The 15,708-nt window shown below is 41.4% G+C and overlaps 1 protein-coding gene across 1 annotated transcript in view; it reads right to left on the bottom strand.

The window, feature by feature from the left end:
- Window positions 1-15,095, bottom strand: part of LOC110497353 (coronin-2A) — a 58,463-nt gene extending 43,368 nt beyond the window's left edge. The window contains exon 1 of the mRNA XM_036933719.1: window positions 14,484-15,095. Within this exon, the coding sequence (XP_036789614.1) occupies window positions 14,484-14,498 (15 nt within the window). The 5' untranslated portion in view covers window positions 14,499-15,095. The remainder of the gene's footprint in view (window positions 1-14,483) is intronic.
- Between the last annotated feature and the right edge of the window lie 613 nt (window positions 15,096-15,708).

Here is a 15,708-nt window from a genome sequence, read left to right as displayed (position 1 = left end):
AATAAAGTGTAGACATTGTCAATGTTGTAAATGACTATTGTAGCTGGAAATGGGAGATTTTAAATGTAATATCTACATAGGTGTAGAGGCCCATTATCAGCAACCATCACTCCTGTGTTCCAATGCGTTGTACGAGATCTTCAGTTTCTTGGCAATTTCTCACATGGAATAGCCTTCATTTCTCAGAACAAGAATAGACTGACGAGTTTCAGAAGACAGATCTTTGTTTCTGGCCATTTTGAGCCTGTAATCGAACCCACAAATGCTGATGCTCCAGATACTCAACTAGTCTAAAGAAGGCCAGTTTTATTGCTTCTTTAATCAGAACAACAGTTTTCAGCTATGCTAACATAATTGCAAAAGGGTTTTCTAATGATCAATTAGCCTTTTAAAATGATAAACCTGGATTAGCTATATCTCCCAATGCCCCAGGATAGTGATTAGGGACATTGCCCTGTGTAGGGTGCCGTCTTTCGGATGGGATATTAAACTTGTGTCCTGACTCTCTGTGGTCACTAAAGATCCCCGGTGTCCTGGCTACATTCCAAATCTGGCCCTCATACCATCATGGCCATCTAATCATCCACAGTTTTCAATTAGTTCATTCAACCCCCCTCCTCTCCCCTGTAACTATTCTCCAGGTCGTTGCTGTAAATGAGAATGTGTTCTCAGTCAACTTACCTGGTAAAATAAGGGTTAAATAAATGGACTATGTCATGTAACGCACCCAGACAAACACACACACACACACACGTATGGACAAATATAATAAAACACGTCAACAGAAGTCTTTCAAATGATGTACAGTGCATTTGGAAAGTATTCAGACCCATTGACTTTTCCCACAATTTTTTTACATTACAGCTTTATTCTAAAATTGACTAGAGTGACCCTAAGCACACAGCCAAGACAACGTAGGAGTGGCTTTGGGACAAGTCTCTGAATGTCCTTGAGTGGCCCAGCCTGAGCCCAGACTTAAACCCGATCTAAGATAACTGGAGAGACCTGAAAATAGCTGTGCAGTGACGCTCCCCATCCAACCTGACAGGGCTTGAGATGATCTGCAGAGAAGAATGGGAGAAACTCCCCAAATACAGGTGTGCCAAGCTTTAGCATCATACCCAAGAAAACTCGAGGCTGTAACCGCTGCCAAAGGTGCTTCAACAAAGTACTGAGTAAAGGATCTGAATACCTATGTAAATGTGATGTGTTTTTTATTTTAAATACATTTGCACAAATTTCTAAAAACCTGTTTTTGCTTTGTCATTATGGGGTATTGTGTGTAGACTGATGAGGCGGAACAAGTATTTAATCAATTTAGAATAAGGCTGTAACGTAACAAAATGTGGAAAAAGTCAAGGGGTCTGAATACTTTCAGAATGCACTGTACGTCTCTGGCTACTATTTGCATGTTCCTTCCTATGTTGTCTTTGGTGGTTTGCCATGCAAAAGAGGTTTGGGACCACTCCCATAACACATAGCAGATAAACTAACCAACAGCAAAATTGGAACATGCATTTATTTTTTAGATACAGTGAATCAATGACATTTTCTCCTGCCATCATAGATATGGTAAAAGTGAGGTAGCAACAACATTTATTTTTCTCTTCTGTCAACACAGAAAATCTCTTGCAAGTAAATCAAAGATTGACTAACAGTTTGAGAATGTGGTGTGATTTTCTGAGATGTAGGATAAACCCAGCCTGCACACCATTCCAGTGGCGACCCGTCATTCAGGGCAGGTGGGGCTCAAAACAGGTTGAGCAGCCAGAATGACGGGTCACCACTGGAATGGTGTGTAGGCTAGCACAACAAGGTGAGTCCAAAAATGTAACGTATGCTGGAGCATAAATTCTGTAATATGCCATGGAGATATGTATATTCTAGCTAAGAAAGTAATACTAAGTGTATGTTGTGTAGTAAGTTGTTAGTAGCCATGTGCCTCACCCTAATAATTTGTTCCCTTTCCCCCTCATAACTTAGCCTACTGTTTTGACTTGATGGTGCACATGTAGCCTATAGCCTGTTTTAGAGAAACGTCATCATCGAATATTGTAAGAGCTTTCATTGTCTGCTTATATGCCCCCTTTATTCATCCTACGGTTCTGACTTGGTGTACAGGGAGTATACTGTAAGAACGGCCCATGTTCTGAATTCTGTCGCTGTACATTTCAAAAGTGCTGAACAAATAGTTATATTGACTTCGTCCGTCTTAGCTCGCTCATTAATGTCTTCATCGAAATTACGGATTGCCTCTTATGCGCTCATCGTTCCCTTATGCCATAGTTTGTACATTGCAATTGTCAGTAGAAACCACATCTGCACCATTCACAAGTTATCACGCTTGAAACATACCGTAACAATTGCAGAGGTCTCTACAATAACCCGGTTTTTGACAAATCAGTCATTGTGACACAATACTGCAAATGAAAAATCAGATCACAATGTACACTATGCGTTCATCTGTTCAAACAAGCAAAGCAGATCAAATCTCTGAGTCAACTCAACACTGAGGCAACACGAGGGTTTGGCATCTCTCTCTGCCTAGCCAGCACTCGTCCATACCTGACAACACAGACAGACCACCTCTTCACACACATCTGTCTTTCTGTGGAAATACCCACTGCTAAGTACTCTTACCATCATACACCCCGTCAAAAGTACAGTACCCACCTATAGCTCCATCATCCTGTCTGAATGCACCTGACACTATGGGACTGGAGACTGAGGTGGTCTCATGATCCTACCTCTAATCTAATTGGACGGAAACACTATAGGGATCCTTGGGTGACGGATTTGAGATGCGATCTGTTTTGTCACTGCACGTGAAGTTGAAAAGAAGTTCCAGATATAGTTACAGTACATAGAACGTTGGAGTTATGAAGTTGGGATATATAGAAGAGTTCTAGATCGTTATAGGCTCTAGAAAAATGATAGCATGGAGCGCCAAGTATCCAGCATTATATTTTGACATCGTCTTAAGTTAAAAAAAAAGTGTCAAAAGATTTCATATCAAGGGGTTCATTCCCCTTATGGAAAGTCCTTTATTGGATGTAAAGCGACTATGATCTCACCTGTGATATGGTTACTACCTGTGGTGCGGTGTTGAGTCAGAGGTGTGTGCGTGTCTGTACAGCTGGCCCTGTTGATTCTTCCAGGCCAGAGGTGACTCATTTAAAGCCCCATGGCGTTAACCTGCTTATTAGCTGTGTTGCTCATTGAATGATATCATGATATGGCTGCTGCTTGATACTGAAACCTATATTGGCAAGTCTCTCGTAACATTTCACAGCCTTATACAGACTTTATCAGCCTAGCTTTCGACAGGTCCAAAGACAAGAATTTCAGTTCACTTCAAGGACGAATAGCCAACTAAACCTATGCTTGAAATATGAAAAGAAAAACAATACTTTAAACCACCTCAATGGAAACATTTTAAATATAGCCTGCGATCTCCTCATGACACTCGTTACCCAACTTTCATTTCCCTCAGCCGTCCTTTTCTATTATGACCAAACATCCAAGGTGACGAGATAGACGTTACAACCCCCCCCGCCTCCCCCCACCCCGAAGCATTGCAACAAATATCAGATGCGTCCGTGAAACTCTAAACTAAATCAATCCCTTTATTGACTTACAGTAAAAAGCCTCTGCCTGACTGTAGTGGAGGGGTGGGGGGTGGGGTGCATTTAACACAGCAGAGATAATGACTACATCATTATTACTATGTCTTTGGAGGCCGTGTCTGAATGGCTGGGGGGGGGGAGAGGGCCTGGTGTAAATCAAATAAAGACATGGAGAGGAGAGGGCCTGTTGTATAGAACCAGTCTGGAATCCTCAGGGACTTTAGGAAGAGATTCCAGTAAATCTCCATGATGTATTCGTCCCTGTGCTTCTACAGGTAGTTGGGGTTCAGGGAACTGTTTGTAAAGGACAGACATAACCGGTGGTGTGAAGCGTTAAGTATGGAGGAAACGTAATTATGGATATCATGTCATAGCTCTGAGGGGTGAGCCATGTTGGAGCCGGACCTCTGGAGGGAATTTCTTTGTCTAGTCTTAATTCTGAAATGCTCTGGCTGTTATTGAGAGGACTGACTGATCCTCAGTAGCTACAGCCCCTGGCAGAGTGGAGAGTTTTAGACACTACTATCTTCTAGCCAGGAAACCTTATCTGATACTAAAAAAAATGTACTTGATTTCACTGAGTTCAAAACTGACTTTACCCAGAGGAGCAGTGAGCACCCCATTCCATAGAAGCCTCTTAGTAACAGCGGCATATCTAAACTCTGCTGAGCTCAATGTCAATTTGTCAAAGTAGCAGGAGATAGCAAAGAGAGGAAAAGGGCTACGTCGAATCCAAAGTTGGATATCGGTCAGGCTTTAAATTGGCCTTGTTCTTGAAACCATGTGTAGTGCTGCTCTGGTAATGAATAGCAGCTATAAAACAGGTTATGACATCCAATTCATTCCTCTTACCTTTTCACTCTCATGCATTGGTTTTATTCTACAACCTCAGGGAATGAAATTGGAATGAAACCTAAATATTTGATGCTAGTTAATGTAAAATGTTAAATTATTCAGTGGAGGTGATAAGAACAAGTAGGCCTAGCGTCAACGCAAGTAGCCATATCACGCCATTCCCATAACTTCAGATCTCCACCAGCCATTTACTCCATTACTCCTAAATCAACAGTCAGCTTCACTAATGACACCCATCCATCCAAACCATAATAACGGCAGCCGAGGTAAGTTACACTTTGAGCAACGGGAGGAGGAGGTTGCATTTATACTATGCTGATCCAACCCCTCTATCCATCTCTCTAACAACAGCAACTACAGGATCCTAGAGGCTCACAACCAGCTCCATGATGACATCAGACTGTCTGATGCTTTCGCTAATCAGATCTCTGCCATTGGCTGACTGCATTAGTGTGGCGTGATATGGTTACTACAGCATTCACAGCTGTTTTCTGACTGGCCAAAGTAATGCTCAAGGAGCTCACACTATTAGTCTGGAGACATTGGCTGTTTCTGAGGTAGGGCCATTAGGGCCACTTAAGGTCTGGCTGGTTAACAGAGAGAAATAACATGTCAATGGGAGAGCGAGGCCCTCTCCTCCTCCTCATCCTCCTCTCTGCCTCCTCTCTATGAATAATAGAGAAGACTTGTTCTAGTCACTGACACATCCACCTTCTGCTCTTTTATTTATTTAACCTTTGTTTAACTAGGCAAGTCAGTTAAGAACAAATTCTTATTTATAATGAAGGCCTACCAAAAGTCAGAGGCCTCCTTGCAGGGACGGGAGCTGGGATTAAAAATAAAAATATAGGACAAAACACACCTTACGACAAGAGACACCACAACGCTACATAAAGAGAGACCTTAAGACAACAACACAGCATGGTAGCAACACATGACAACAACCCGGTAGCAACAAAACATGGCAGCAGACCAACATGTTAGCAGCACAAAACATGGTACAAACATTATTGGGCACAGACAACAGCACAAAGGGCAAGAAGGTCATGACCCTCAGACTACATCCTCCAGGAAAACATAAATAAACACAATGTTTTTGTACCAATCAGTGAAATACGTAGGCCCACTGAATGGTAGGTAGTTGTAAAAAGATGAATCTCCTTCACAAGTATCTGAGAAATCTGTATCATAGTTTCTCTGTACACTCCATTTTCTACAATGTTAAATGTAAAACAAATCAAATTTAGAGACACAGGAGTCATCATACAACAAGGACTGTGCCAACTGAGCTAGTCTACCAAGAGACACTCAAATAAGTGAAGAATAATTCTGGGTCAAGTTGTTGTTTGTTTTCTGGAAGAGCCACGGACTGGGTACTTACTGTCAGAGAGATCCTCCACTTGAAGTTCTCTCCATATGACAAGAATCAAGATCAATTCATTCAATACCCTAATGCACCGATTAATACACTTACAGACCAACTATACGGGGCACGTTAGCATAAGGGAACCAACCGTAAGCATTGTAATCAACAAGAGGCTTCAGCGGTCACAGAAGGCCTTCCTGTTTGGACACAGTGGGAAACATCTAGGCCTACATGTAGCCTACATCTCAGCAGCCTGGACATTTTCTGGGATGGAGCATACCATTGGGAACACCAATCGGAGCAGGATTGGAGCTGGGCAAATCCAGGGGAGGAGGACTCTCCATTTTTAAAGTAATCCCCTCCCTCTCCCTGTGTCCACCCCAACTGAAGCCCACCCAACAGATTATCCCAGATAGGACAGCTGGTGTGTCAGAAAACGTCCATGACAACCTTCATGACTGACGTCGGTCAACTATGACATAACAGCACGGGAGCATAGCACGACGTAAGAACACGCTGTACATGCAAGCAAACACTTCAATGCACTTTCAGAAACTGCCACGAGAAATACGTGTTATGGTAATGACAACTGTAGAGGACAGTGTGTGTGTGTGTGTGTGTCAGCGACTACGACAGTGACAGTCGGGGGTGGTCTCAGTATGTCACGTGCAGATGGCTCGGTGGTTACGTAAAAGCATTTGAGGATTTCAGTAAGAGCCATTGTAAGGGATGTAATCATCCCAAACAACAGATTGGTCCCTTGGATGGAATTTGTGCGGTACAGTATTTGGAGAGCTCGGCTCAGCCACAAAACTCCCTGCCGTAATGGTCAGGTGCCCAATATGATTATTTCATCAAACAAATGTTATATCTAAGAGTTGTGGGAATAATAAGGAACACAAACAGATTAAACAATAAAAATGTTTCATTGATAGAAATTCAGTATGTGAGAGCATGTGATGGCTGGTTGTTCAATACTACAACCACAACATTCAAACAAACCAATCTCAGTTCACCTCAACAAAACACAGTAATCTTGAAATCAATCAATCCGCACCACTTTCCTAGAACCTCTCTCCACTACAGATAAATCAAGTCACTGGAACGTCATCTGTGGAGACTCATGGAAAAGGGTGAATAATCAGACCTTTGTGAGAAGAATGTAACCAGGAAGACAATAGATTTATGTTGTTAGCTCAATGGCACAATCAGAAGGAGTGTGGGTTAGAGTCCAGAGAGATGAAATCATGTCTCCAGGTAGCCAGGGCTGGATTACCATAATGGCTTGTAGGGCATGTCACCCCCCCAGACGGCATATGAGGGTGATTTTCATGAAACTCATTTGAAAATGTCTGTAGCAAATTGAGTTTAAAAACCATGATGCATCTGCAAAAATAAACTACCATTCTGAGGACTAGAATGTGTATGTCACGTTCTGACCTTTATTTCCTTTGTTTTGTCGTTATTTAGTATGGTCAGGGCGTGAGTTGGGGTGGGCAGTCTATGTTTGTTTTTCTATGATTTTGGGATTTCTATGTTTCGGCCTAGTATGGTTCTCAATCAGAGGCAGGTGTCATTAGTTGTCTCTAATTGAGAATCATACTTAGGTATCCTGGGTTTCACTGTTTGTTTGTGGGTGTTTGTTTCCGTGTCTGTTTCTCACCACACGGTACTGTTTTGGTTTTCGTTCGTTTCACGTTTATTGTTTTTGTATCAGTTGTGTTCATGTTGAGTATTTCTTATTAAAAGAACCATGGACACTTACCACGCTGCATATTGGTCCTCCAATCCTTCTCGCCTCTCCTCTTCAGACGAAGAGGAGGAAAACCTTTACAGTGTAGCTTTTAAATAAAGACATTTTCACCTGAATTTGATACATTTTCAACCAAATTCTCATTACTGAAATTAGTATGGATTTAATTAAAATTGGGTCATGTTATATATAATATTTATAAAAAGCTAACTTATTTGAATAAAACACAAAATGATGTTGCTGTAGTTTGTCCCATAAATCATACAAATTGTATAATAGTTTAAGTTGACATTGTACACAATAAATATTATGGTTTAAACACAGTGTCTGTGTCTCATTACCATAACACTTTTTCAAGTTCCTGTAAAAACTCCAATCAGTAAAAAAAAAAAGTAGTAGTACATAGACAAGCCCAAGTTTAGTTCATTTGTTCACTTATATGCCTCCAGAATTAGGTTCTTATTCCCAAACACCCGCTTTACACCATTTGGCCTTCTCATTACCGAAATGGCTAAAAAGCTCAAATTGGGAAAAAGTCTGATTCAATTTTATTATAATAATAAATGTCAAATTAAATATTTGTATTTTCAGTGTTATGTTTAACTCGGGCCTTTTCATTATGGGAGATTTTTTTATTTTTTTATATTAGAAATATTGATTTGTTTATTCATTTTTGGGACTTTGAAAACTGTTACGGTAATGAGAAAGTTGGTACAATGCATAATATCTGATATAGATCATTACAGATCTTAATCTCAGTGATTCAACAGGAAATTTTGTGAAAAGTGACACCGTTTTGTGAGAATGACCCATGAACACGTTATAAGCCATGACAAAGTGTAGAATTGCAGGAATTTAGCTTTAAAACGGCAAAATATTCTCTCAGCCTCATGGAAAAATGTATAGAATAGCATGAGATTAGCTACAAAACTGTAGCTGTGCTAGTCCGGCCCTGCAGGTAGCCCCTTGGCACTGATCTAGGATGTGCTTACAGGCCCATATTCCTGACCTTAACATTTAGGGGAGGAAAACACTAAACAGACCTTAGATCAAGAGTCAGAGAATACAAATCACCTGAGCCCATACTGTGAGGCCATGGACATCACTGGGGGCGAGCTCCCTGCCCTCCAAGACATCTACTCAAAGCGGTGTTTGACGAGGGCCCAGAAGGTCATCAAGGACTCCTGTCACCCGAGCCAGGAACCATTCACTCTGTTACCATCTGGTAAGCGGTATCTGAGCATCTGGTCTCGGACCAACAGGCTCAGAGACAGCTTCTACCACCAGGCCATCAGACTGCTTAACAGCTAACCGTAGCTGTCTCCCTGCACAGACCCGGGCCCGGTTTCCCGATAGCGAAGGAAACTTAGGCTGGCGCGTGTTTTAACCATGCATCTTTCCCACAACGGCAAAAGACATAACATGTGTTTCCCAAAAGTGTGTCATTGAGGCATGTGACGATACTGATAGGATCAAAAGAAAGGCAGCGCTGCTCTCGGGTCAACTTTCTCCAATCAAATCTTACCTTAGCATTAGAATTACTCCACAACACTGACAACGGATCAGTTCCTCGAGAGATATTATCACCTATGGCTGCAAACATTGAGACGGCTTATTCTAATGCTTACCCTATAATAATGCACTAAATCAAGATTTGACACATCATTGTGCACATTAGGCTACATGAAATCATGAAACATATTGAGGAAAAATTACAGACAGTAGCCAAATCAAACTCAATTGAATGAACATGAAATGTATTTCAATATCATTTAAATATACGGGCCTATGAAGCCTATACTGTAGGAATGTTATTTAAACTTTTCATGCCCTCATCTCAGTTCTATTTGAAGCATCGTTTTATCCTGCTTGTTTGTAAAAAATTGCAAAGACATTGGCAACAGAGAGACAGATACGCGTCTTGATTCTATGTACGGCGGAGATCTTCTGTGAAGAAAGTGACGCGGTGGGGAAAACACATCCAACGAAGCACTAAGCTGTTCCACAAGTGGTCTGAGGCAGTCGGGAAATAACACACGTTTTCAAGGGCACCTTTTGTAACGATGGTTTTGGGGAACAGCTCGGAGATTCAACAATGCTCCTACAAAAGGTTCTAACGATGAACTTAGCCTGAAGATGCTTTTGGGAAACCGGGCCCGGCACCTTAGTGACTGTTGCCACTGACTCTCCACATTTTAGTCACTTTATATGTAAATACAGTCATACTTGACACAGCACATTCATGATCTATTCTGTATATCCTATTGTGTACATACCAATATATTACTCTGCATACTACCTCTTCTATTACTTATTTATTATTGATTATTATTAATAATAGTACTGGAATGTTGAGGTAGCTAGCAGACGAGCATTTCACTGCACCTTTCATACCTGCTGTATAAACTGTGTACGTGACAAAAAACATTTGATTTGACAGGCAGGCCATCATCAGTGGGGAATGTCATAGGAAAGGCCTTCCTGTTTGAAATCAGATAAATAACTCCTCTCTGAGTCAGAGCTCCATGGAAGAACACAGTCTACATGCAGGCTTATTGGTATGGGACATGACTGAGTGAGGCAGATGTACAGTCAGTCAGTGTGTTCATGTCTCCTCCTGCAAACAGACTAGATATCCATGACAATGAGGCAACCAAGTACATGAAGTGACATCCCTCCCCTTCAGGCCCTCTTATAGAGTGGTTCAGTTCCTAAGTGTCCAAACGCAAAACACAGAGTCATAGGCACGTACACACACACTTACTCACACACGCAGACAGGCACACACACATAACGGTTGTCAACCACTATGACTAACTGGCAAAGTCAAGTAGGCAACTTTTCCTCAATTAAGTAAATCAAATGTTGGCTATTCCCAAATGAGAATAGAGACACATCACAGAGAGTGGAAAAGATTGGGCACTAGGCTGACAACAGAACATAGTGTTGTGTTATTCCTCTGTGTTCTCTACAGTATCCTATCTGACAGTGTTACACAACACCACCTCCTCATTGGTTGATTCACCTCTGTGCTGATTGCAGGCAACATTCCAAGGATGTGCTACTGACCCAATACATTCTCAGAGTGAACAGGGCGGCATGTGTAACACAGAAAGACCGACTTCAGCAATTTCTCAAACACCATCAATGTATGTAAGCTTCCTGTAGCAGAACTCAAATGCAAGTTACTCTGGGGTAGCAGGTAGCCTAGTGGTTAGAGCGTTGGGCCAGTAACTGAAAGGTAACAAGATCAAAATCTGTCGTTATTCCCCTGAACAAGGCAGTTAACCTACTGATCCCCGGTAAGCCGTCATTGTAAATAAGAATTTATTCTTAACTGACTTGCCTAGTTAAATAAAGGTTACATTTTCAAAAAATAATAAATAAATATATATATATATATGTGCATACAGGTAGTCAGGCAAAAGTCATTTAACATAGTTCTGGATTTCACAATACAGAACATAAACCATTTCCTATCTCAGTTACTCAACAGTGAGTGATGTATGCTAGCTAGTCTAGGTCCCATGTTTTCTCTGAGATTGTGTCTGTCAATCAAATGTAAGTAAGCTACAAAGCACCCAGGTTCAAGGCCATGTTTGCACAGGGCCACGCCTCCAATCAAGAGAGCTCTTACAGTGAGGACTTTGATACCTCCTGCTACAATAAAGTTGCTGTACTTTGCTGCATGGTCCTTCTATTGACTTCATTCAGCAGTATTACAGTAAATAACCTGAATATGGGTCACATATTCTGTTTACATACTTACTGTATAATTGTAAATATTATACATGACTGTACATATGACCACTATTTTTGTCAGAATATAACCTAAATCACGACTTGTTTGAATTTACTTTTTTTTGGGCGTGTCAAGCATTAGACAGAAAAACCCAACGTCTCAACCAAGAGTGAGCTATCCAGAATGCCAAACAGTGTAACAAGCAACGTACAAAAGGGCATTGCAACCAGTCACAACCCTGTGGCATAGAAGCTACGGTTAATAAACGGGCAGTGTGGACAGGTGTGAAAGACAATTTTTTTTTATCCCAAATGGCACCCTATTCCCAATAGTGCACTACTTTTGACCAGAGCCCTATTGGCCCTGATCAAAAGTAGTGCACTACTATATAGGGAATAGGGTGCCATTTGAGACACAATAGAGAATCTCCAGCATCTGTTGACTGTCTTAGTAATAACATGACACAGATATGGGCCAGCGGTTTATGGTCCAGCTTTAAAGCATTGGCGGCAGAGATTTCACTGAGTGTGAAAAATACTAGGTGTGTTTCTATCTACTAGGCTACATGTATTGTGACTAGAGGTCGACCGATTGATCGGAATAGCCGATTAATTAGGGCCGATTTAAAGTTTTCATATCAATCTGAATTATTTTTTTGAAACCTTTTTTTAATCTTTATTTAACTAGGCAAGTCAGTTTAAGAACACATTCTTATTTTCAATGACGGTCTAGGAACGATGGGTTCAGGGGCAGAACGACAGATTTTCACCTGGTCAGCTCGGGGGATCCATTCTTGCAATCTTACAGTTAACGAGTCCAACGCAATAATGACCTGCATCTTGTTGCACTCCACAAGGAGACTAAGCCTGTTATGCGAATGCACTAAGCCAAGGTAAGTTGCTAGCTAGCATTAAACTTATCTTATAAACACAATCAATCAATCATAATCACTAGTTAACTACACATGGTTGATGATACTACTAGATATTATCTAGCGTGTCATAATCTGACTGAGCATACAAGCATCTAAGTATCTGACTGAGCGGTGGTAGGCAGAAGCAGGCCCGTAAACATTCATTCAAACAGCACTTTCGTGCATTTTACCAGCAGCTCTTCGTTGTGCGTCAAGCATTGCGCTGTTTATGACTTCAAGCATATCAAGTCCCGAGATAAGGCTGGTGTAACCAAAGTGAAATGGCTGGCTAGTTAGCGCGCGCTAATAGCGTTTCAAACATCACTCGCTCGCTCTGAGCCTTGGAATGGTTGTTTCCCTTGCTCTGCATGGGTAACGCTGCTTCGAGGGTGGCTGTTGTCGTTGTGTTCCTGGTTCGAGTCCAGGGAGGAGTGAGGAGAGGGACGGAAGCTATACTGTTACACTGGCAATACTAAAGTGCCTATAAGAACATCTAATAGTCAAAGGTTAATGAAATACAAATGGTATAGAGATAAATAGTCCTATAATTCCTATAATAACTACAACCTAAAACTTCTTACCTGGGAATATTGAAGACTCATGTTAAAAGGAACCACCCGCTTTCATATGTTCTCATGTTCTGAGCAAGGAACTTAAACGTTAGCTTTCTTACATGGCACATATTGCACTTTTACTTTCTCCAACTTTGTTTTTGCATTATTTCAACAAAATTGAACATGTTTCATTATTTACTTGAGGCTAAATTGATTTTATTGATGTATTATATTAAGTTAAAATAAGTGTTCATTCAGTATTGTTGTAATTGTCATTATTATAAATAAAATAAATGTAAAAAATCAGCCGATTAATCGGTATCGGTTTTTTTGGTCCTCCAATAATCGGTATCGTATTCTTCCATTAACCAATGTGTGGGTATAACTATCGGCCAACTGAGGATAGGACTGATTAACTGTCTGCTGCTAGACATGACGTTCTAATCATTATCCTCATTTTTCCTCACGCGTTCAATAGTCTTCCCTTTAGCCCAGCGTTTCCCAAACTCGGTCCTGGGGACCCAAATGGGTGCACGTTTTGGTTTTTGCCCTAACACTACACAGCTTATTGAAATGATCAAAGCTTGATGATTAGTTGGTTAGTTGAATCAGCTGTGACGTGCCAGTGCAGAAACCAAAACATGAACGAGTTCGGGAAACGCTGTTCTAATCTTTATCCTCATGTTCCTCACCTTTCTTCAATATTGGTTGTAAGGAGATGATTTTTTAATAAAAGATTTTTAACTTATTCTAGCTACAAAAGTGTTCTTCACCATCTCAGGCGATAATATACATTTTCCTAATGCATTATTTGGCCAGTCTTCCCTTCAGCCTGAAAGACTATAACATGTATACATCGCTACATATCTAATTGGATTGCCTCACCAACATCTCACCCCCCCCCCCCCCCCTTACCCCCCCGAAAAACTCTAAACTCAGTAAATTAAGCAAAATACTTGTCAAGTTGTCCTTTCAAGACAAAATAGTAGACATGTGGCTCTCTTATAATGCATGGGTTACTATTGTCGCCTACTTTTAAGCCTACATATTACACTTGGGTTAAACAAGTGGAGACTTGGTTCACGCCATGCCTTATAACTAACTAACTACACTTTTATACAGAGGGAGAGGCTGTGAGTGAGGAGACAAGCCCAGGTTCATCCCACCACTAGCCTACACATATGTTCAGCATTAAACCCATGCTTCAAAACACCAAGTATGTTGCCTTCAAGTTTGTTTACGTCTTCCTCTGTGTAACACTATGGAGCAATCGTACATCATCTCTGGCGAACGGATGAAGGCACCAGTAGTACAGTAAAACGATACCTGGGTGCTCCGTAACACCGCCTGCCAATCCCTTCAATGCACCCTGAAACATACCCTAAAATGCGTATATTGTTGTCCATTTGGTAGCTAGTTATCATACATCTGTGTTCATTTCATTTCTACATTACAGGAGTGAGTAGCTTACATACAGCCGCGTGGCAGTGATGTGGACGTAGCCACACGGTCAGTCAAGCTAAATAAACCGTCCTTCAAAACAATATTTAGGCTAGGTTACGATATTAATGTAACAACCACATTCATATTTGTACCGTGAGCCGCTGGTAACATTAGTTGTTATCAAGAAGCGGTAGATACAAGAGCGGTAGATACAATGTAGCAACTTCTTACCTTTGAGACGGTCATATAAGATGTGTCGGCAGGTGGAAAGATTTTCCGGAGAGGACTGAACTGCAGAGGTGGATGGATGGTGGAGTGCTTCTCTTGAGGCGGGTGTCTTTATTTGCCGTATGTCTTCAATGTCTGGCTCGGTTTTGATAGCCGGCTGGCAAGTCGATTTACATGTCAGCTGTATGACTGAGGCGGTTACCATAAGGGTATTTCTGTGTCAGCTCACAGACTTCACACACACACACACTCACCGCAGTGGTGAAAAAAATCGACAAGCGAGGTAAAGCTCTGCGGGACCCAACCTAAGAGGGGTGGAGTGGAAAGAGCGGTGGAAAGAGCGATGTTCAGAGCTGCGGAGGGAAGGGAGAGGAGGGGGGCTCTCTCCCACAAAGAGTGGGGTTGCTATTGTAGTTCTCCCAGTCGTCTGGTCCTCTGGAAAACAGTCCCAAAGTCGTGGTCAGGCTTTGCCTTGCAACAGACCGCTCGCCTTCCGTCCACCGTGACTAAAAAGGACCCCTTTATTGACGCATAGAGAACGTGCTATAAAGTAACCCCGGGAACAATCGTGGACGGTCCCTATGGATGCGACGTAGCTGTGACCTCACAGTGCCATTGATATTTAAAACAATGACAGGCTGCTAAGCAATATGGTCACACTCAAGTAAAGAGCCCCACTACAATAACACCATTAAATCTATTAACATATGCGTAATTTCCTTGGAACGCGTTTTGTAGCCTATAAATGGCATACACGCGCTACAGGATGATCATGGTGCATATAATCCATTGAAGCCTGTAAAAAGTATTTACTGTAAGGTAAATTCCCTTATATGGGTCAATGCTGGCTGGATACTGGCACCAGTTACAGTGATGTCTTCCAACCCACAACATATGTGCCTGGGTCCTATACGGCAATTATTGGAGTTATTTAACATACGCACTAAACACACACGTACATATGGATTTTGTGTTGTAGATTTGTGGTAGTAGTGGCCTGAGGGCACACACTTAATGTGTTGTGAAATCTGTTGTGAATGTATTGTAATGTTTTTAAAATTGTATAACTGCCTTAATTTTGCTGGACCCCAGGACGAGTAGCTGCTGCCAATGGAGATTCTAATAAATACAAATACACATTTAGCCACTAGAAAATGTGCAATAAAATATGACTTTCAATGTAATTGTAACAAGGTGAGAAATATTATGCTGCCGTTGATGTTCCTTT

Source organism: Oncorhynchus mykiss, chromosome 10 (genome assembly GCF_013265735.2).
Source record: "Oncorhynchus mykiss isolate Arlee chromosome 10, USDA_OmykA_1.1, whole genome shotgun sequence".
Lineage (NCBI taxonomy): Eukaryota > Metazoa > Chordata > Actinopteri > Salmoniformes > Salmonidae > Oncorhynchus > Oncorhynchus mykiss.
Note: the sequence above shows the minus strand (reverse complement) of the source record. Positions and strands in the feature narration are given on the sequence as shown.